Source organism: Athene cunicularia (assembly GCF_003259725.1).
Source record: "Athene cunicularia isolate RWA chromosome 2 unlocalized genomic scaffold, athCun1 chr2_part1, whole genome shotgun sequence".
NCBI classification, from domain to species: Eukaryota; Metazoa; Chordata; class Aves; order Strigiformes; family Strigidae; genus Athene; species Athene cunicularia.
This window is the reverse complement of record NW_020799095.1, coordinates 29,641,673-29,664,724: the sequence shown is the minus strand read 5'-3', so window position 1 is coordinate 29,664,724 and position 23,052 is coordinate 29,641,673. Positions and strand designations below refer to the sequence as shown.

At 39.9% G+C, this 23,052-nt stretch overlaps 1 protein-coding gene across 1 annotated transcript in view; it reads left to right on the top strand.

The window, feature by feature from the left end:
• ADAM22 (ADAM metallopeptidase domain 22) overlaps positions 1 to 22,084 on the top strand; it is a 79,039-nt gene extending 56,955 nt beyond the window's left edge. The window contains exons 27-29 of the mRNA XM_026843586.1: positions 2,330 to 2,440; positions 12,464 to 12,587; positions 13,846 to 22,084. Coding sequence (XP_026699387.1) covers positions 2,330 to 2,440; positions 12,464 to 12,587; positions 13,846 to 13,866 — 256 coding nt within the window. The 3' untranslated portion in view covers positions 13,867 to 22,084. The remainder of the gene's footprint in view (positions 1 to 2,329; positions 2,441 to 12,463; positions 12,588 to 13,845) is intronic.
• The last annotated feature ends 968 nt before the right edge of the window (positions 22,085 to 23,052 follow it).

The window sequence follows — 23,052 nt, the reverse complement described above, 5'->3', positions numbered from 1 at the left end:
CACAATGCTTTGTCACATAGAACCCCCCCCCCCCCCCCCATCATTAGTACTAACTTTGAACCTCTATGGGCAAATGCTCTTGATACCAACCCTGCTGGAAACTAATGCTAACTCCTCTCTGGGCCCTGATTTCTTCGGTTTGGGGATTTTGAGTTTGTTCTGAAAGTTTTCTTCCACCTGCAATGCACTGTCTTGAGGTGAGTAGGCTCAGAAAAGTTCATAGAGAGGACCCTCTGTAACAAGTTACAGAAATAATAGTTTGATGCACACTGCAGTTATAACATTGCATGGTCAAAGTGGCAACATAGAACCAGAAATTTTAGCCCTAGATCCCTTGGAAGAGTTTATCTATCAAGTGCCCCTGTGCTCTTGGTCTTTGTGCTGATAAACCCTTACTGAAAAGATTTTGCTCATTTCTTTTTCTCCTTGCATGAGACAGTTTGATAAAAGCAAAATTAGTCTGACCAAACTGCCAAGATATGAATGAGTTTGCACATTCTTCTTTAGAAACTTGTCCTGTGCTTTCCTTAACTTTCCAATTGTATTTCTTAAAATTTGTTAAAAAATAAAAGTTTAAATTTATGATACTTTATTCTGTCATTCAGCAGAGGTGTACACTGGGGCTGAATTGGTCCATAAAGAGTGAAACCAGGTTGTTTTTTTAGCCTAGAGTGAACGTAACTGCATGGGAAGAGTATTCTTTTCAGTAAAAGCAAAAAAACCCAATGGGCATATTTTGTCCCTGTGCTGCTCAGTTGGTATATTATACATTTGCTCTGAGGACTTTGGAGCACTAAATAAGTGGGTAGACAGAGTGTGTGAGTTGGAAATCTTTTTTCCTGTAATTTTTTTTTTCCTGTTTTAAAGCTTCCCCCTGAATTTCCACCTAATTCTCTGCTTTCTTCCTTGCTGCTTGTTATGGTCTCTCAACTCAGCAGCAGCCCTGGTGTTAGAGGGAGGAGGCTTGTACTTCCCAAGGGCTGTGCAGCAGCCTGTTAGGGTTGAAGCGCAATGTGTGTGTTCCTGGGAGAGACCTGCCAGGCAGGAAAATGCTTTCTCCTGATGAGTTCTGTCCTGGACTGCATGGGGCCACACGGCTTGTCCGAGTCTCCTTGGCAAGCCTATCACCCTTTGGAAAGAGAGCTCCCACTGAGTGATACACGTGCTGTGTCAGTTTGGTGAGGAACAGAGAGAATTGCCAAGGGCGCACAGTGCTTCTGGTTAGAGAGATAACTTACTTTGCAGGCAGAGAAAATTGACTGAGAATGATCTAACTATGGCCAGCATTTACTCATTTAGGAAAACAAAAAAGCAATGGCAACTGTTCTGAGGATGCCTCAGAATACATGGGGGCTTTTCCCAGACATTTACCTCACCTTCTCTGGGAAATACAGAAGAGTATTGAAAACTGTGCTGAAATGGTGGACATTTGGAAAGTCCATCTGTGTGGCCCCTGGGAATCCAATGAAGAATACTTGTTGAGATGGAAGAAAAAGGGTAATACCGTTAGTCTCCTGTTAGTAGCAGAGACAGTGTAGTTAACCACTAGAAAATGGTGTTCCTTTGTGGCATACCTTGTGCAGAAATAAATTTTTTTTAAACAGGTGTGCACTAGCACAGTTGCCTGCAAAAGTATTTGACATATGCGTGAGTCTGCAGTAACGGCACATATTATGCACAAGGGGTTTTTGTATACAGCCAAGCACCAGACAGGGACTCGTGCCATAAGTTGTTTAAGAAAAATTTCTTAAGCACTGAGCAAGGTTTGAGCTCTGGAGCCCTCACAAGCAGCACTGGCAGGAGGGTTGCAAGTACATTGAGCAGTTCCTGAAAAACATACTGCTCATGCCTTTGTGTGACCCTTTGTACCTAACAGATACGTGGACAAAGCTTCTGCTAAGGGTATAGCTCTGTGGAGGCTGCTAAAGCCCTTTTGGGACTTTTTAATTGTTTCTAGATTTAAAACAAAATTTGTGTTCTTTGCTAAAGGCACATGGTTCAGTTCACACAGAAGGAATGCCAGCAGGCCAAATGTTTCTTCAGCTTTTTCAGAAACGGGGTTGATGAAATGGCCTGATAAAACAAGTTTTCCCATTAAAATTGATTAGAGATATCTAGGAATGATAACGAGAGTTTTTCTGAATAAGTTGACAGTTTAACTGGGAACTTGTGTTAAAACAGGTCCCAGGAAACAAGCGTTTTACCAAACAGTGATTCTGACCTTTGTTAATTTGCACTGCTTTTCCGATAAGCGATTGTCTTCCTCGTTGTTATAACTGATACAAACATCTTTGGCTTAGACTTTCTATTATATATTGTCTTTTTGCAGCAGGGTAACCCATGCATCTGAGCCTGGGCTTTCTCTCGCCCACCAAATCCCGGCCCAAGGCATAAGCCCAGGGGGTTCTGACCACCCCCAAACAGGGAGTCGGGATCACAGGTCAGTCTCACCTGCCCCTGCGTTCTGGGCTGCCATTTTATGCCATGAAAAGTCCCTTCCCTCAGTATACAGTATTTCACTGTGGCAGAATACCGTGACTGCTTGGAGGTGCTCCTGCTGATTGCAGCGCTAGCTAACCTTCCTCCTCGCCAGCCTGAGGAGTATGAGTACTCTTGAGCCCAGGTCTTTTGCCTTGTTGCATGTTGCGCTACAAGCCAAATTGAGCTGTTGGTCTAGCTGTAGACTTACGTGTAAAGACACCTGTGTTTTAAAGTGGAATTTCTCACTCATAGAAAATGTGGATTCTGGCCATCACTAATGAACATATGGCCAGGAGGATCAGCCTGAGAGCTTTCTGATGGTATCATGTAGCGGTCTACAGTAACTCAAGTTTAACCTTTCTGTAACAGATGAATTGAGGTGGTGAACGACGGTCTGTAATACAACCAGACCCAGGAAACCCTGCAACACGGTTGTGCGACAACTGCATGCTTTGATACCACAGTACACTGTTTTCTAATACAGGAAGCCAGATTGGGAGTGTTTCATGGTTACCAAAAGACCCTTTCAAATGAAAAAAAGCAAGTTGAAAGTACTGCAGCAAGTACAAGAAAACGTGTAGTCGAACCTACAATTAAAGCTAAAGCAGTTTTTTAGTTCCTGATGATGCTGGCATCAGCCTATTGCTTCACTTGTGGTTCATCTGTTGCTGCACTACCACTTTTAATGTTTTCTTTCTCTAAGAACCCAAGCTGGAAAGCATAAAGCACTCCTGATTCCTGATAAATAAGCAAGCTGAGGAAGCTACTTAGAAGCACTTGTGGCTGAGGGCGAGTACTTTCTGAGAGCTGTGGCTGTGCTTGTGCGGGGCGGGGAGGAGAAGTTCCAGAGCAAAAAAGGAGCAAAAGAAGTCGAAAAAGTGCTGCTGCTTTTGTTGTCAACGTGGTTTGAAATACGGTGGGCATTGAATGACATGATCCGGCCCAACCTTTACGCATCTGAGCAATCCCTTGCAAGGCCCATTCCCATGTGTGAGGTCATTGGAGTTACTGTCATAAACAAGGGTGGTGAGAACTGGCCCAGAAATATCAAAAATAACTTAAAGAGGAATTTTCTTTCCCTTTTTCCTTGGCTACAACTTGTTTCCTATTTCAGAGTGTGCTAGTCTCAGTTATATAAAGGTGGTGATCACAACTAATTGCTAAACTGTTACCATTCTTACACAACAAGAACAGACTTTAAACTGGACCAGGCAGTCTCATGTTTCTTCATTGCCCTTTTTTCTTAACATGACAGAGGGGGAGGAATTCGCTAATCATGTTATTGGGGGCTAAGAGAAACCAGTTACAAAAAAGTTTCTTCTTCCCTAGTAATATTACTGTCAGCTGTCTTTATTTCATAGTTTTCATGTAACTAATATGAGTATGCAGCTCAGGCTTTTTTCCTAAAAAGCGTGGTTTTGGTATCAAGATTGCTTCTTGATGTGGAATATGTGAAATAACTCTGCAGCCCACCTCCATTAAAGCTTCTTGTGGTCCTACCAGATTAAATGATCATTGAAAAATGTGAAAATTGCCATTGTACCGGCAAACAATTCAAGCCTTTTCACACACTGAGGCTGAAATTCATTCCTGTAGAAAGGGCCAAGCCCGTTTCTGTGCTCATTATCTTGCAATTTATTCTAGATGGGTGCAAACATGTGTCTTCAACAAGCAAACTGCAGGATTGGAGCCAAAATGCCTCTTCATCCTTATTCTAAGATCATGAGAGGAGTTCAAACCATGAACTTAATGCTGGCCCTCTGCATAGGAGTGAATTTTACCCTTAAGACATTAAATGAATGATGTATCCCAGAGAGTTTCCAGATTAATCAAACAGTCTTGTTGTAGGTCAGATTTTCTCATGCAGTTGTACACATTGCCTAGTCCTCACCCAACTTCCATACTGATTTATTTGCCATATTCACTTGCATTTTGGGGATGAAGACATCCTTGCTAAGCTTGTGCTGTGTGTTCTCAGATTTTCTATTCTTGTTCTTCTGCTTTCTCTGTTCCTTCCATTGCTTTCTGCAGGTATTTAAACCCATGGTTCAAAAGAGAATATAATGTAGCTAAGTGGGTAGAAGATGTGAATAAAAACACTGAAGGACCATACTTTAGGTATTTTGTAAATTAATTCTATATCATTTTTAAGAGCTGTTCCAGCATATACAAATATCTTGGGACTCCTACCTTGTATAAATCAATACAAGTCACTGTAGGTGCAAAGGGCCCCTCTTCTTTTGCTGCATTTTGATGTCTGTTTTTGGCTTCATGTGCAATTTACAGTTATTTTTTTCTGAATGTTTTAATGAAGCCATTGAAAAGGGTGTGTGTAGTGCATGCGTTCCCACCATCATCTGTAGCTTGTAGTAGCTTTCTCATCATTTTATGCCAAGTAGTGTTTTATGGGCATGAGACATATTTATCACTAATAAAGTAGTATTAACTTAAATAGAATGTAATTTACTGAAGCAAGTGGTTTCATAACACATTTGACTCTACCCACTGTCTTATATAGTGCATACTCAAATTTAAATGAAAAAAGAATAAAAAGTAGTGGTATTTTACCCTCAGCATACAATGCAATAATTAATATTTTGTGATTGGAAAATTAAAAGTATGAGAATATACTCTGCTCTATTTATCAAACCACTAATGAATCTGTTACAAGTGAGTGTAGGGTTCAACCAAATACATCACTTGTTTTTGAAAGGGAAAAGTGTATATTATTTGCTATATTCCAAGTTAAAGAGAAAAAGCATGCATGAGGTTGGCCTCCCTGTTGTGCATGAATCAGGAGACCGAGAACGTTTTTGTAGATTCCCAAAAGACACCGTCTCACAGCCAAGATAGACATTTGTATCAGCCGAGAAAATCAGCTAGCATAGGAGAGAATGGAAGACAGTTTATGACAAATAACATAAAACATGAAGTTGGTGAAGCTGTAAGTTAACATGTCAAAAAATGAAGCTGAAACAAGAATTATGGAAACACAAAGAAAAATCTTTAGCCAAAACAGTGAAGGCTGGTAAGAATGAGTAAATAGAATCTGAACAATTATTTTGCTACATTAGTATACCTAATAATAGTGCAAAAAGGCAGGAATATTTATTAAATATGTCCAGTGTGTATTTGGGAAAAAGTGATGGAGGTGTATCACAAGATGCTAATCAAACACTTCCAGTAGTAGCACTGGCAGATATTAAATAGCAGAGTAGTAATTTAATCATTTTAGAACTAAAAATGTCACAAAGTCTTAAAAGAGCATAAAATTGTCACTTTTTAAAACCGTTTGTGTTTGCTTTCAAGGACTCAAATCACAGAGTAAGTTGCAGAAAGGCTTTCCAATGAACAAATAGGGCAACTGAGGTGAATTTAAGCCTGCCAGTCCTGATTTTGGTCCTGAGCAAGAAGAAAAAATTACTGACACAAGAATCCCAGGCTTATGGGAGGGTGTTGTGATTTTTGCCAGCCAGTGTCAGCCAGATCATGATGTTGGTGCTTGGACTTTCAGACAGGGTGTATTGTGAATCCAGTAGTTTTGCCTTTTCTGTTTTTAGCACTGGGATACAGGGTCCAGTTCTGGTGTTCACAGTTCAATAAGCACGTTCAAGAACTGGGGAGATTTAAGCCCTGAGAAACCTTACAAGGGACTGCAGGGCCTCAAGCTGTTTAGTTTAATGGAGCAGCTAAATGCTTACCTCATCATAAGATCCACATAGCAGTATGTGAAGCAAAACCTTTGTGGGAAGTCCTTTGGACTATCAGACTTGAGATTCATAATAACCAAAAGTGACTAAAGGTGAAATCACATGAAACTCACACTAGAAATGAGGTGTGTTTTTATTAGCAAGCCTTTTCCTAAAAATACTCTCTGGACCTTTTGTTGGTCAGACAAGGCCATCAGTCACTCACCATATTATCTACCCCATAGCTGTCTTTCAGGGCATTTGTATCAGAAGCCCTGTGATCCAAATAAACAAAGACATTGATGACATATGAAGATAGCACTAGTTTAAAGTAAGTTACTTTAAATGGTTTAGTTAAACATGTTTAAATTCCCATGTGGATACTTTAAATTTGATTTTCATCTTTTAATATCAGTATATCTTGATTTAGTAACTAGATTAAATTGATAGGAACATACCCCAACCCTGAGGGTTTTCAATTGTTGCACTGAATGAATCACATTTCTAATTGTATTTGAGATAAACCAAGCAGGTTTTGCATGTAGATTAGGATTAAGCTGACCCATGTGAGTTTTAAGGGCTTGTATATCAGAGATGAAACATAAATTAAAAATTTTACACCATAGAAGCTTGCTAATGACTGCCTACAGCAGTAACTTCAGAAATGAGAGAGAAACTAGAATATATTTAGAAACCCACATGTCCTAATTAATTTAGGTAACCATGGGGAAGTATTCTGCAGACACATCATGGAAGGCGATGGATCAGCTCTTCCCCCGGGATGAGTTGCCATGGGTTTATGAGAGGTTGAACTGAACAGTTGCTCCCCAAAACTCAGGTGCAATTCTGGTTAATCTGTCATGGACTGGAAAACATTGTTCCTAAGAATGGTGTGTCTGAACATCATATGGCTGGGTTTTGAGCCTGTGAAGTGGTTCACGAACAAAACAAAACTAATCTTTGGTAAACGAAAAAGTCAGGCTGAAGTCAGGCTGTGCAGCTGATACTATGTTTAAGGAATCATAGCTCAGGATAAGACATTTACACCAGATAATTAGAGGAGTAGTATTTTTGTTGCTAATCATCTTTGATTTCTTTTAAAGACATCCTGAAAGTAACACTGCTGCTTTGCTTGTCTCCCTATAGTTTTAGGAATAATGTGTTGATGATTGGTGCTGTTGCAGGTAGAGTTGAAGGAGAATCAGCAAAAAAGACAAAAACACTTCCTACAGTTCCTAGGAATGCTGTAGATTTTCAGAAAATAAAGATATTAGTCATCCCAAATACTTTCTTCAGCAGCTTAAAAAATCCCTGTATAAATCAGAATTTGTCTCACTGACACCTGGTGTCCTACTTATTTTTTTTTCCCTAGTCTACAAGTCTAGTGGGTATTTCTATATAATTACTTTTTATTAATGATAGTAATAATAGTGGCTGGTGTCTCTGGTGCCAGAAAGCTCCCAGCTGTGGGATTCCTTTCTGTAAGAAAATAAGATCTGTAAAGAAACATCTCATTTTACTGCTTAAAGGCTAGGCTAGATTTTAATTTTATGTGCCAGGCCATAGCTGCATCACTGCAGCAATAAATGCAAACAGAAAACCTTTCCCTGGTTTCAGCTTTGCTGGAGACACACTGTTTTACCAGTGTGATACTACTACTTTTGTTATTGCCAGTTACAGTGGCCTACTGCACAGACTGACCTTAAATATAGTTAAGGATTACTTGAAATCCTCACTGAATCTTGGAAGGCTCAGGAGCCATGATAGTATCAGAAAATGAACTGTCAGAATCCCAAAATGGGGCATTTCTATAGATAATTGTAGACAAAAAAGACTAGAAGGCACCTTCTGAAGCACTGAGCTGCCTACATTTGATTTAATGAAAATATTTACAATAACTTAGATTCTGTGGGAATTGAAAAGTATGAAGATAGTTTACAAAGAAATCAAGTTTTTAGATGGATACCCAGGATGGGTCTCATATCAGAAAGGCATTGGTAAGGAGCATGGAGGGCAGGAAACAACCCATTTCCTTCCTGTTTTTTTTATTTTGGTGTTCTTGCTTTCTTCCTTGATTTCTTGTCAGCTCCTCCTCAGCTGGTCATTAGCCAGAGTTGTCTCTGCTGCTCTGTGAGGTCCATTGCCTTCCTCTGAGCATCCAGCTGAGGCCAAGGCTGTGACCAGCCATTACCTCCCTGCTCTTGCTGAGGCAGCTTTAGACTATGCTTCAAGGGTAAAAAAAAAAAAAAAGTTTTTCCCCATTACAATCACAGCAAAATATTGTCCGTGTTGGCAGCCAGTGAAAAAAATGCTTGTTGACATCAGTAGGATCAGGATTTCATTTCAAGAGTTAGAGAAAATAGTTCATTAAAGCATCTGAGTGCCTGCTTTTGGGGCATTGCTGTGCAGTGCTTAAAGTGGATGGCTCAAGCCACAGCCTTTGCCTTTTCTGCAGTCCCCTACAAGCTGAGCCTCCCCTCTGGTGCTGCACTTTATAAGGAAACTTGCACACATCTGTGGTTTTTAAAAGAAACTGCATTTAAACAAAGTGTTGAGCCACAGCAGTGTTTTTAAAGATCCCAACTTCCTCATGTAGGATTATTAAGGCTGACGATGTCCTACAAAGAGCTGAACCTATGGCAGCAAAGGTCAGGTTAGGCTGATAGTATCTACATTCAGGCTTGAAATGCTTTTGCCAGGTTGAATGTTAAGTGCATTTTGTTAAATTATTTCAGTCTACAAAACAGAATCAAGCACAGTTTATGAACAGTTCAGATCTCTCAGGGCCATCTGCCTTGAGTTCAGCTAAATGACATTTGAAGTTACAAGACGCTCAGTTGTGTGACCATTTCTCACTGTCTTTTGTGGGCCAACACTCTCCCTGTTCAGGTGACAGGCAAGGAGAGCAGGCAGGTGCCTGGCTGCAGGAGAGTGCATGCAGATGTCCTCCCGCTGCCACAGTGTTTTGTTGTGAATCCCAGCATGGTGTCCCCACACTCTTAGTTTCAGCTTCAGTGACAGAAAGACAGACATGAAGTGGCCACTACATCTTGCTTTCTGGTCAGAACTTAGAATTCTTGCAGTGTGTTGAGGTGCATGGCTTTATTTGGGGTTGGTGGTGAAACCTCTTAAACTGTCACGGTGTGTACAGGGCGGAATGCAGTCTGCAACTCAGTCTGCTTTCCTAGTTTTTTGTGCAAGTTTCAGCTGGAAACAATATTTGGCATGAAAGCTAATTGTTGTGATAGTGGGAGAACTGAAACCCCAGTGAAGGCTAAACAGATCCCACTCTTGACCAAACTGCAAAAGTTTTGCCTACCTTTAACCCCAGCATTACCCGCAAGTGTCCCTGAATGCTGTCTTTCTTCCATCCTGTAAATGAGAAAGGTTATGTCTGGCTCTTTCTCATTTAAAGTACATGTAAATCTGGGATACACAGCACATACACAATTGCAGGGCAGAACCTGAAAAGTCATCAAAACCACCTCAAACAACTATGCTTATCACACAAGATATGTCCTAAGATCTGTGAGCATATGCTTAGTAGTGATGTGTTTTTACAGTCTCAGTAGATGGCACTAAAGATGATAAAAACCAGCACCTAACTTGTTTAGCAGAAATAAGGGGCAAGGGCCTGTGAGGGGAGGGCAAGGTCATTTCTTTTAAGTGTGCAACTGCATTCTCAATGTATTTGTCTGTAGCTTTGCACATGCAGCAGCAATGTGCACATCAGTTAGGCGTGCGAACTGTAGCTGAGCTGGCAACACAAAGTGGGGTTGAGAAGTCAGAAATGTAGGCAGCTACACTGGAGGTCTGGGCTTCAAAATATTTTGAAAAGGCAGCATAGTGTTTGAGTTATGGTGCAAAGCTACCTGGCCACAGGCTTAGCTAGGGATCCTGTCAGAGGACCTGCTGTAGAGCGAAGCGTTCAAGATGCCCCATCCTTGGGGGGGTTATTGCTCATTCCAGGAACACCTACTTAGGCTGATGGACAGGTATATTGGCCATGGCTTTCCTTCTCACCATGGCCTTCTCCTGTGGCCTAAAATAACCCATGGGAAGAGTCTGTGGTGTGTAGGAGGCGATGCTGTGTGTCTGGTTGTGGTACAAAGAATGGAAGATGCCTTTATTCTTTGTGCCACCTCCTGGCTGTGGTACCTATATAAACAGCTTTCTAATGGGGCTTGCCAAGTCAGATCTAACACCCCCCAGTTCCTTGCTTCTGATACCCAGGTGCATCATTATAAATTTAAATGTGAAGATTTTATATCCTGTGGGAGATAATTAGTGAATTAGTGATAATATGTGAAATAGTAATGTGAATTAGTAATAATATGTGAAATCTGTTCTCCTTATCTTCCCCCCTTTTCTCCTCATTTTAAAAATTCTAGATCCACTAATAGTTAATTAGTGATCTTTATCAGTCTAAGTGTGGGCACAGATGAGAGGACTTGTATAGGTAGTGAGCAGCAGGGCACTGCTGCAAACCTTTTCTTGGATTTAAAAAACCCCCCAAACCTGTTTTGTTGCATGTGCAGTTTGGTGCCCAGATCTGTGGTGCTGGACATATGAATTCTTTGTTATATACTGCAGTAGCTGTTTAAAACTTTCCTGAAATTTTATGTATTCCTGAAAACATTTATGTATGTCCAGTTCATCTTGATGGGTGATCAAAGTGCATGTGCTAAAGATGTACTCCTCGGTGTTTGGACAATTGTACCAACCAAAATCTTTTAAGTGCTGTTGAATTTAGTGGCTACAGCATGAGGCATTAGAGCATTGTGAACCAGATTGGAAAGCTGTCACCATATAATTTCCATTGACACCTTGTTGCTTGTGGCTACCATCAATCATTGTTTGTATGGGAGACAAGAGAGTGTGCTGTTGTAGAGAGCTACAGACACAACAAAATGATACAGTAGTCCAAATTAAAAGAATAATTAGTTAAAGGTAAATTAATTTAATTTAGATAATAGAGATACAAAACAATTCCAGACATAAAAGAGTCCCTGCCTTGTCTGTAATCCTCTCTAGATAAAAGGACCCAATCCTGCAAATCCCAGAGCCAAGGGTGTGGCGCTGTCTGCCAGGGGTGGTTCTTGTGGCTCCTTGGTATCAGTGATGGAGCTCATCACTGGGGTCTACAGCCACAACACGTAGCACTCTGCTGCATTTGAGGGGCTTGGGAGACCTGTCTGTAGAAACTGAGAGAACCCTTCCATCTTCAGGGACTCATGAAGTTCAGAATATAGTAGGCAGCAGTGCACAGGGAGGGTCTGGGTGATGGTCCCACTAGTGGGAGGCCTCCTGTGAAAAATACCCTTAGTCTACAAAACAGAACAAGAAGGTCAGCATAGCTCTGTTTTTCTACTTTGAGTCTTTTTTTCCCTTCTATTCTGCCCAGATTTAAAGCCTGATAGGAACCTCTCAAGTGGGAAAAGTGCAGAATCTCAAAACAGAAGCATAAGAGTTTTCCTTGGGTATAAAATTTCAGTCAATATTGTGCTGCTGCCTTATTGACATGAAAAGAATGCCTTTCATGTGATACAAACATTTACTTGCTCCTGCTTACTCTACTCACCTTGTACAGAAATGCTGATTGCCATTGACTAATCAGTCCATTTTTGTATATTCTCATCAGACTCTTTCTTTGGCTGGAACAATATGCACTGTATGATGCTTGCATGTCTAATAATTTGTTATTAGCACTTTGTATATGCCTTCGTTACTTCACAACTAACAGTTTGGCCTCCAAGTGCATGCATTTGTGTAAATTAATGTGGTATAAAATAATAGATTTATTTGCTACGTTTGTATCATTATAGCAGATATGTAAGGTACATATAAAGACACTGATATTTGCCATTTAGTCACTGGCAGAGGACATTGTTCAGCTTATATTTATAGAATCACTGTTTCTATTTAGGCTTCATAACTCCATGTCTATCTTTTAGTTCTGTATTTATTCAATTGTGGATTTGGCTTGTTAATTTTATAAAGATTAATTATAGCACTGTATAAAACAGCTTAGGAAATCGTTTTTGTTATGCAATACAATTCTAATAAGAAGTAGAAAATTTTACTTTTTCTTGCAGTGTTCCTGAAAGCTATAAATACCTTTATTCGTATAATTAAATTATTAGACTACTGATCAAACAACTTTATCCCCCCCGATACTGAGCTAATAATAAGCTGTATACTTGGTTCTGAACCAAGCTTCAGAGTAATGGCAGTTGCTGTTGCGGTGCTAGGACCTGAAGACATCATTTATCTTGTGTGTTTCAACATCTCAGGACACTGTCTCCTGCAAAGTCTCCATCTTCATCCACTGGATCTATTGCTTCCAGCAGAAAATACCCATACCCGATGCCACCACTTCCTGATGAGGAGAAAAAAGCCAACAGGCAAAGTGCCAGGGTACGTGTCCCTCTTCTCTGTGCATTTCATCAGTGACTTTATTTACTGGCAGTTTTACAAAAGGAAAGCATGGCAGATCAGCATCTTGGAGTAACAGTGAGAGCAGCAGTGGCATTTCCTTTGTACCCTTAACTCCAGAAGCTGCTGAAGGCTGAGCCTCTGGCAGCCTCCGTAGCTGTGTTTACAGATATCCGTGCAGGTTGCTCTTACACCTGCCCTGAAGGCCAGATTTTACTAGTTGTCTTATTTCAGGCTGGGAGTGTGCCTGGAATGGGCGGGGTGCTGACGCAGCTGGCAGCTCTCATTTGCGCTGGGGGGATAGCTGCTTTCCAGCTTTATGGAAAGGTAACTGCGTCGCAGTTAAGGATGACGTGTAGGGCTTGTATCAAGCCCTCACAGACCTGGAGAGACTTTTCTGCCCCAAGCCCACCCCGGCCCACCAGGGTAGGCAGGAACCGCTGGAACATGCTGTGGGTGCTGTGGATCGTGATGCTGCTCTGCAGGGAGAGATTTCCAGCTGCTGCTGAAAGATGAAGCTAGCCATTGCTTCCTTTGTATGAATCAGACATAGCAGATATTTGAATGAGCAAAAAACCTCTGAAATTTACTTTAGAAGTTTTACTTGTGGTAGCTTTAGTTCATGTTCCTGATGCAAATGAGATTCCCATCTCTGCTCTCTGTCCTTTATTTTCCAAGACAAAACAGGAGCAGAGTGCTACTGAGAGGACCTGCATGCTGCTACCCCCACATCCTGCTTGGGGCAGAAAGTTGTGTGAGGGGCAGCACAGGGTCTCCCAGGCACATGTGGAGCAGAGCAGCTTGGAGAAAGGGCTGCACTGACGTTTTTCAGCCCTGGAGCTGCCTCAGTGCCAGCTCAAACCCATAGCAGAAATTCATGCTGCCCTGAGCAGAGTTAGGCAGAAGAGAATGGGAAATTACACTAATGTTAGTTAGCGTGACTGTAAGGCAAAAGCTGTCTAATACGAAGTTGATGCCACATGGACATTTTTCCTTCAAACTCTCCACACTCCCAGCTGTGGACATTGACTATGCTGGCTGCAAGTCATGCTGAAATGCTTGAGGCTGCTGTCTGTGGTCTGAACAGATACCAGAGGCTGTGAGAAGACCAAGAGCTTAGCCTTCACGACCCAAGTGATGTAGATGCAGGTCCCCAAACAAGCTCCTCACACAGTTTGGGTAACAGCCTGTTTTATCTTGGTGCTCAGTGTGTCTTTGTGTTCCTTTTCCCCCTTTCCAGCTATGGGAGACGTCCATTTAGCTGCACTGTTTTCCTGGGGTGACATCAGAACTGTTTACTTCGAATTTTATAGAAACTCAGCATCTCTGAGTCATTGCACATTCATCTGCTCTTCAGACAATTTGAAAGATCAACAGAGATGCCCGTGATCACAGTGAGAACCTCCTCTCCTCTGGAAGGGAAAAAAGCAGCCTTTTATTTTCTTTCTTTTTTGTTGACTAGGATTTTATGGATTTGATGAATAACCAAAATCAGAAATTAACAGGGGATAATTAGCCCGGACATGACAAGGCTATTCCGCATGATGACAGATACACTTACCTAGAATCCCAACTGCAGTCCATTTGCCAGTCCCGCATAAGAGAGGTTTTTCTCTGGTTTAGTGCAGTCCCGAGTCAGACCAGAGTGGAACTGGGAACACGCCTCCCGGAGAGCCCAGCTGATGTAAACTTGTATGCTGTATGCATGAACCTCGTGTTCTTTACTTTCCACATGTAAGGGATAAACAACATACTGTAGTAGAAATTAGCATGCAGGAGTAAGAAATATAGGATTTTTTTGTGACAGGATGTCAAGCTTTGAAAGGCAACTATTTGACACAAACGTCAAACAAGCAAGGATTATATCTTTTTTTTTTTTACCTTACGTGTTTATAATCTCAATATATGGATTGTATATATGTAAACATTTGATAATGTCAAAAATAGCAGTTATACATAAGTGTATTTTGCCAAATGCCTAAAGAAACAGTCATGACTAACATCATCACACTTCAAATTTTCTAATATTATGAGCAGACAACTTTGGAAATACAGAAAGTACAGTACTGTAAAACTGTGTCTCTCAGAAACTGGTGTTTGACCAAAATCTGTACTATCTTTTCAGTATCATATACTGTCTTGACAATCTCAGTAGTATGGTAGACTGCAGAAACCAGTACAGCAGCACTTTGTCTTAATGTAAGAGGAAGCAGCCAAAATTACGTTGTTCAATGAGATGACCAGTGTATCCTCTCACGGGTGTAATCAAGAATGATTTGGCAGACAACAGAGTATTTAAGTAATGTGCAGCCCAAATTTACTGGACATTTGGGAATACTTCTAGTCAATTCAGGATGTGGTGATGTGAAGTCCTTCTGGTTAGAGTTGCTGTGTATTTTTGATAGAGCATTTCAGACACTGTTTTAGATAGCAAGGTGTACCTTACGAGAAGCATAACGATTTCACTGCACTAGATAATAACAATGCTGGGCAAGTGGTCGGTTTCATTGCTGTCTTTTAATTTTTATTTGTTACTGGAATCACCTTTATCATGTGCTTGAAAACTATGTTTGCTGCCCCTGAAGCCCACTTGACAATTTTTGGGGGTATTAAGCTGAGTACAAGTGAGTTTAGCCTAAAAATCTGGGGTGGGAGGGAACAAACCCTTTATCTTGGAGATGCTAATCTTGTGTATCAGTGGATGGTTAGACTTCTAACACCTGAGACTTCTAAACGTTGTTGTAAAACTAATGTCTTTCGATTGGGAATTATCAGTCAGTAAGAAACTGGACCATATTAAATCAGTTGATAATGTACCAGCTTTCCAAAATTGACTAGTTATTTGCTTCAGGTAGTACCATTGCAGAATAAAACACCCAATTCTGTGTGGTGCAGTTGAATACCTTGTCCAACAGTCGTATGATCAATTAGATATTATTGTAATAGGAACATCTGCGGTGTTTCTGAATCTTCTACCTCTTTCATGTATTTCCTTCAATAAGTGAACCCAACACTTGCAGCCTTTTGATATATTTTTTTAAGTCTCTCAATAAAGTCAAATATATGTAAGATTAAATTAAGAGATGTTTAAAGATGTCAGCAACTGTAAAGTATGTAAGATTTTTAAAAGCACTATATTTTATGATTAGGCTGTATGTTGGATTATGACAAAAGATTGGCCTTGTCATTCAAATGATTTTCCTTCACAGTCGACAGGTTCTGGTAAGTATTTTGGAGAAAGGCAAATGTGAGTGAGTGCAAGTGGATGCAGACAGACCATCTGAAAGGAGCCAGTCACTTTTAATTGTTTGGGGAAAAGATTCTTCACTTTTGTGAAGAGTAAATATCTGTCAGCACTGAAAAATGCTTTTTGCAAAGATTTGAGTGTAGGTAACTGGATTAAAGATAGTTGGTAGCGTGTAGCTCATGAAATTAGGGTCTGAGCCATAATCACTTGAAATCAATGTGTTTTACTGAGCTCACTGGACTTAGAGCAGGACCCTCAAGGAGTTCACCCACATTAGCACATCATGCTAACCCAGTAGCCACTGTGTTACTCTGTTGCCTGGAATCTATTTTTCCCTTCCGTATTAGTATCTTGTCTTTAGTAACTGGACTGTTCATCGTGTGCCTTTTATGGTACTTTGGATACAAACTGGCATGTAATTTTGAACAATCCTTTTAGATTTCTGTGCATATTTTATGTTTACCACTGGTTACTCTTCCCTTTTGATTTTGCCTTATCAAGAAGCAGCAAGATTTGGCAGACAGAACTGGATATAACAGACTGGTTGGTTGTGTTATGTTCATAGCTTCTTGTTCTGCAGACAAATGGCTCTCCTGACTGTATTTTCAATGTAGTATGTACTTTCAGCTTCTCTCTTGTTTTGGTATAATTCATTTGTGGCATATGATGATACACTTATGTGTGTAGTGTAACTTTTAACAGTAGTTTTCACATTTGGAGATATGTAGTGACTGGAAGTCTAATTATGAGCACTAAGTTTAAGTTAAATAAATATTGACTTTCACTTTGATGGTCTAGAGTGAGAACATCACAGGACTTGGGTTTTTTGCAGAATTCTTCTGCAGATAATTTTGCATCAGGCTGGTAACTTGGAGGCCTTGTCACTGCACAAAACTTGAACTGGCAGGGCTGTGTGAGCCTCCAAAGCCAGTGAAGGTCAAAGAGAGAAGTTGTTTGCTTACATTATGTGGGTTCCTACTCTTAAAATGTACTGTGTATTATGGAAAGCTTCCAGATTAATAATTTTGAAGATTAAAAATATTTTTATCCACTGCAGTTACACTGGCAATAGCAATATAAATTGCCGCATAATACCTCATCCAGTCTAAAATAGAGTACTTGTATTGTCAGTAAGATACTTCAGTCATTTTGACTCACTGAGACTCATGCTTTTATTTTGGTTTTTATTTTAATAAATGAAATAGTTATTTCCAGCTATGCTGTAGATGCCTGTTGAAGTGGGAGGTTATCAGTTCTTCTCAAACAGAAGTAACTGTCCACACAAACATAGGACCTCCAGGATGAGCTATACTTAAGTTAGTGTTATGTATTTCAATGTGGGAGAAGAATCTTGTATAATTTAAAATAAAATTAATATGACGAACTGATGGAGACTGGAAAACAGAGATTGTGTCCAAATAATAATGCTACACAGTGATGCCACAGGTTAACATGTAATAATTTACCTGCTAATTCTGAATTTGTTGACATAAGAATTTCAGTAATCCATACTGTAGACTTTTGGTGAATATACTCAGGCAATATACCAGACATGGTTGTGATTGATAATTTACATATAGTATTATTTTAAATAGGAGTTTTAAGGAGGTTGTTAATTTTATACAGCATATCTTTCCTTAAGTTGTGAACTTAAGTCACTACATGCTGGTTACCTGATTTGAAGTGTGACTTGACTTTGAGGATAGCTAATTCCAAATGATTTAAGAGTTCTTGATTTATAAGATGTTGAACTTGCTAAGATGATGCACTCATTAGATAATTTTGATTGTGCTAATGAACAAATGGACCTTTGAGCTATAGCCTGAATTAAAATCAGAGAGAAACTATGTCAGTAGATACTGTACTGAAGTCTTCTTACCTGAATCCCTGTTGCTGGTTTTAAATGAACTGAGTGGTCGTGTCAGCACCAATGTGTCAACCATTTTCAAAACCAGAGCTAAGAATAGGTGCATACACTATTACAGGCATGCATACACTACAAATTTTGAACATATTTGCAGTCATTTCATTAATGAATTAATTAATGGATAGGTGAAAGGATGAGATTCCACAGTCCTATGGGATAACAAGTTAGCTCTTAGGACTTGCTCTGTCATCGAATCCCATACCTCGCTGTTGTAAGCAAAATTATCGCACTGCAGTGTAAAACAGCAAACTCTGTTCCCTTCCAGGCCCTTTCTACTCCTACTGAAAAGCATTTCCATGAATTATAATTACATCCACTAGCAGCCTCTTGTGTTAATTGGCTAAGATCAGAAAGCTGCTAAGTTGATCACCTTTCCACATGATGTCCTGGATGGGGTCTTTCCAGTGCCTCATGTCGCATGTGCAGTTTGCCCTGGTGTGCTGGTTTTGGCTGGGGTAGAGTTAATCTTCTCCATAGTAGCTGTCCACCCCACCAGTGAGCAGGCTGGGGGTGCACAAGGAGTTGGGAAGGGACACAGCTGGGACAGCTGACCCGAACTGAACAAAGGGATATCCCGCACCGTATGACATAATGTTCAGCAATAAAAGCAGGGGGAAGTTTGGCAGGGGGCCACTGCCCGGGGACTGTCTGGGCACCAGTCGGTTGGTGGTGAGCAGTTGTTTTCAATTGCATCACTTGTCTGTCCTGGATTTTATTTATCCCTGTTATTTCCCTTTTCATTAAAATTTTTATAATTACTATTATCATTACTATTATTATTTTATGTCAATTATTAAAACTGTTCTTGTATCAACCAATGAGTTTTCTTCTCACTTTTATCCTTCCAGTTCTGTTCCTCCATTCTGCTGAAGGGGGGAGTGAGCAAGTGGCTCTGTGGTGCTTAGTTGCCGACTGGGTTTAAACCACAACAACTGATACAGGTGTTTGGTGGCTCAGCCATCCTGTGTCTTTCTCACCCTCTAGCACTGTTCAAGGCTAAGCCTCTTTAATCACTGGGTCTGTGAACCTAAAAGCTGTGCTGTGTCCTGTTTCTCTTTCTCCAAGTCTGAGGATCATCCATTCTGTCACTTGAGTATCTTTATCATTAGCAGACTGTTTGGGCCACTGTTACGGACCACAATGTGAGATTATTTACCTTATTTTTAAAAGCTTTAGAATTGTGGTCTCCAAAGCCAGTTTTTTAGCCCAGAATGGATTATCCATCAGACTGCTGAGCTGGTGACCCACTATTTGCATGGCTTCCAAACCATATGACATTTATCAGTATGGGATTTGACTTTGATCGGACTTCCTGAAGACAAATATGAATGAACTGCACACATATGTACAGCCTGTCATCCTGTGACTGACTGCATGGTGGCATCATGTTCCTGTGTGCACGTAACTATTATCCCAACAGAGCAGGAAAAAAGGGAATGGTGAAATTGACTGCAGATGTAGCTGCAATGCAGATAGGGCTCTTTGAAGTGTGATTTCACCAGAAACAGGAAGTAATAGTCTCTATCATCTACTCTAAAAAAACTCCTTCGACCTGAGTATTCTCCAAGTCAGCCCATGAAAAACATTTCTTGTGCCTCCGGTATGGATGCTGATGTAAACTAAAGCTTTGGAAACAGTAGCTTATACACCCAGCATGTGGTATCCTGTCATTTCACAGCAGTTTTATATTTAGAGAAGCACTACAACAGTCAATGCTAATATGCTATCTCAGCTCAGTGACCAAAACAAGCAGTAAAAATAAGTTCAGAACATAGAAATGTGGTGACTTGCTCACACTTGAGAAACTTTGTACCTGACTTCAACATTGGCTCACTGTCTGGCGGTTTTAGTTCTCTTAAATACAATCCACCAGTTTCAAAATCACTTTAGCTTAGCCAGCTTTAAATTGTTTAAAAACTTTTGCTATGTAGATGGGCCATAATTGCAATATATCTCAGAATGAGATGAGACAGGTTGGGGAAAACAAGTGCAGAGCATTTAAAAAACCCCACATTCTCTAAGGAAGAAGTATAGGTGTCTTACGCTATTTTTAATACTAGAACATAAAATGTCAAAGCAACAAGCTAATTGTTTTCTGTTTCTGTATTCTAAAAAAATAAATTTTTGTTTAAAGAAAATCTTAACATGAGGCCTTAAGACCTTACATATTCTAACTTTAGCATGGAAAAATCTATTTTTACAACCATGTTAGAAATTCTGTATATAGGCCTGACTGACCTTGTAAGTATAGTGGTGCTAGGAGCTAATCATGCAATATTGTAAGGCTCTGTATAACAGTAAATGCTGATTTATTTTGGTTATTGGTACAAGGATTCCTGCTCACTGCCTGTGTAGAGACTCTGCATATTTTATGCTTGGAAATACAGTCCAGAACATATTCAAACTGTGAATATATAACCTGATTTTTTTTTTCTTAAGGGTAAAGATATATACAATAGGTAGTGTTTTATATAGAATACAGTACTTATTTTTATTGTTGCATAAATGCAAACTATTTTTTTCAGAATAGCAAAGCATTACAGAATTTTAAAATTGTTGGAAAAAACACTATTTACATTATGACCCATTCTTTCAGCAAAGCTTTTGGGGTGATATATACCAATTGGCTCTGCCAGCTTCATTTTGTGCTAATGTTTATCTTCAGCATCGCTGTAAAAAAAGCTATCTGTTTTTTCACTCATACTAGCCTGTCTTGGTAAAACATTTAGAGAGGCAAGGAGAATCATGCTTCACCACTGGGGCTGGACTAGTATTAGCAAAAGCAACCAATCTATACCATATTGTTGTCTTTGCTAGTTAAAATCCTTTAAAGAACATGCCTGATGTAGTAAAAATGTAAGATTTTGACAAACACCAAAATGAAGCATCACAATTTATTACTTTCTAGCTTCGAGTGTGATATTTTTGTCATAAACATTACAGGCATTGGGCTGTTGAATGAATCTGGCTTTCATGTAGGTAAACAAAATGTTGCTTTTTATAAATTAAATCATTGTAATTCGGGGTTCTAAATTCCTGCTCACTTTTAATAACAGCATCACAGTATCCACTTCTATGAGAGTATTTAATACAAATGCCTGTGGTTTTCAATGTTACTAACATATTGTAACATCAGTAAAGTGACTTTCAATGACAAAGACTGTTGTGCGTGTTTTGTTCTCAGAAGTCCTTGTATTTAGCACTTCCTGTTTTATGTGTCTCTGTAAAACAAACAAAAAAAAAGACACTACACGCATGGGAAAAAAAAAAAAAGGCTAATGGCTAATAATAGAATACAGAGTATTTTTTCCAATTCCAGGGTTGACAGTGATCCTGTGAGCTTCCCAAGCGTTGTCTTAGAGTTTTACTGTTCTCAAGGCAAGTCTAAAATTCCTGTTCCTTAGTATGTCTGGAGGAAACCTAGAAAAAAATCTACACTCTAAACCATGCCCAATTGTTTGCACAAAGGTCAAGAGCGATCGTCCCACTTAACATCATATAAGCATCCTTCCCAGTACACCTTGTGGGTAAGAAAAGCCTTTAATTCTGAGTTATAGGTAACTGTTAGTCTCAAGCAGGTAACTTACTGATTCTACTCTTAATGGGAAAGCAACTTTTACATATGTTTCACGTTTTATGTTGTTTTCAAGTGGGTTTCTTTAGTTACATGACAGCAGATTCTTAGTGTTTATGTGTAAAGATGAAAGATGATGTATCTTATCATTCTGTGAATACCATGGATTTTTTTAAACACTTACGGAGAACAAAATGCAATTCTTTCTTGGGTGAGCTAGAATTTATTCCTTGTTTTGGAGCAATTTGTTTTACAGTTTTCTCTGTTTCGTGATTACAAGATCCCTGAAGAAAACCCTACTGGTTCACGCTTCTTGTTCTCACACCATTTCACTGCCCAGTAGCTGGTCAGTGCTAAAACAGCAATTCAGCCTGAGAAAATAAATTGAGTCAAACTTAAGTGTGTTTGTTATTGGTCCTCTTCTTTCATTGCTCCAGGCAACTATTATGCTTCATTAAAAAAAAAATTAAAAAAATAAAAAAAGTATGGAAGCTAAGCTTTTATTTGTAGGTGCAATTTTAATACCACATATTCTTTTGGCAATAATTCTAATTATTTATTTATCACATAACTTCAGACCTGTATAGGAGTGTGGAACTGCAGGGAGGGGGGTGTCTCAGATCATTTAGTAAATTTTACTTATCTACAAGAATGTTCATTATTGTCTGATGTTTACTTTCATTAGTAGTTTCGGGCCTGTGGCAGGTAGAGAATTGGAAGAGGGGAAAAAACCCCGCACAGGCACTCACACAGCACCTCCCACCAGCAGCCCTGTGCCCAACCATTCCCCAGGCAACACCTACTTTGGAGACTTGCCCAGCCCTGCCCCAGGTCTGTTGCTGAGCTTGACCTTAGCGTACACTCTCCCTTTGGTCCGCTGCATGTTCCCTCCCAGCCTCCTGCCTCCCCCCAGCCTACAAACTGGGTGCAGAGTGAGAAATGGAGCCCCTGATGCTGTGCAAACACTGCCCAGCAACAGCTGAAACACTCGTGTAATCAATGCTGGTTTAGTCACAAATCTAAAACGCAGCAGCCTATGTATAGGCCACTATAAAGAAAATTCCATCCCAGTCAAACCCAGTACAAGACCAGAAATACAATTAAACAAAAGTATAAAGGAAAAGTTGAGTGGATAACGAGCATTTTGTTAAAGATGTCTCATCAGCTATAGGGTAAAATTAACAGTGGAATAATCAAAACCCTACAAGAACAGACTTTGCTTTATACCCCTACTAACCTTGTAGGCTATCAGAGTTTTGAACAGCACCAGAACTTATGCTGGCTACAGCACAAGCCTTTACGGACTTCGGTCATTATGTCAGAAGTGCTTTTCTGTAGCATCCCATGTCTGTTTCCCAACTTTATGTGCAACAGGACCATGTACAATTATCAGAATGTGGAAGTATAATCATGTCTATGCCTTTAAAATTCATTTTTGAAGGCAGAAAGAAGCTTCCAATATGAAACTACAAGTGATACACAAAGGATTCTGAATTTAAGTAGTAAGTAGTAGTTGCTTCTTTGGGTGAGACCAGCCAGCTTTGAATTTACAGCCCAGAAACTCGAGACCTGGATTTTACAGTATGCTTAGCAAGCTAGGGTATAAAATAGTGTCTTCAAGCAAGATTTCTGCTTTGACGATTATTGCTGTTGTTTGTCCAGTGACATACACACACAGGCATCTATGTATACACACACC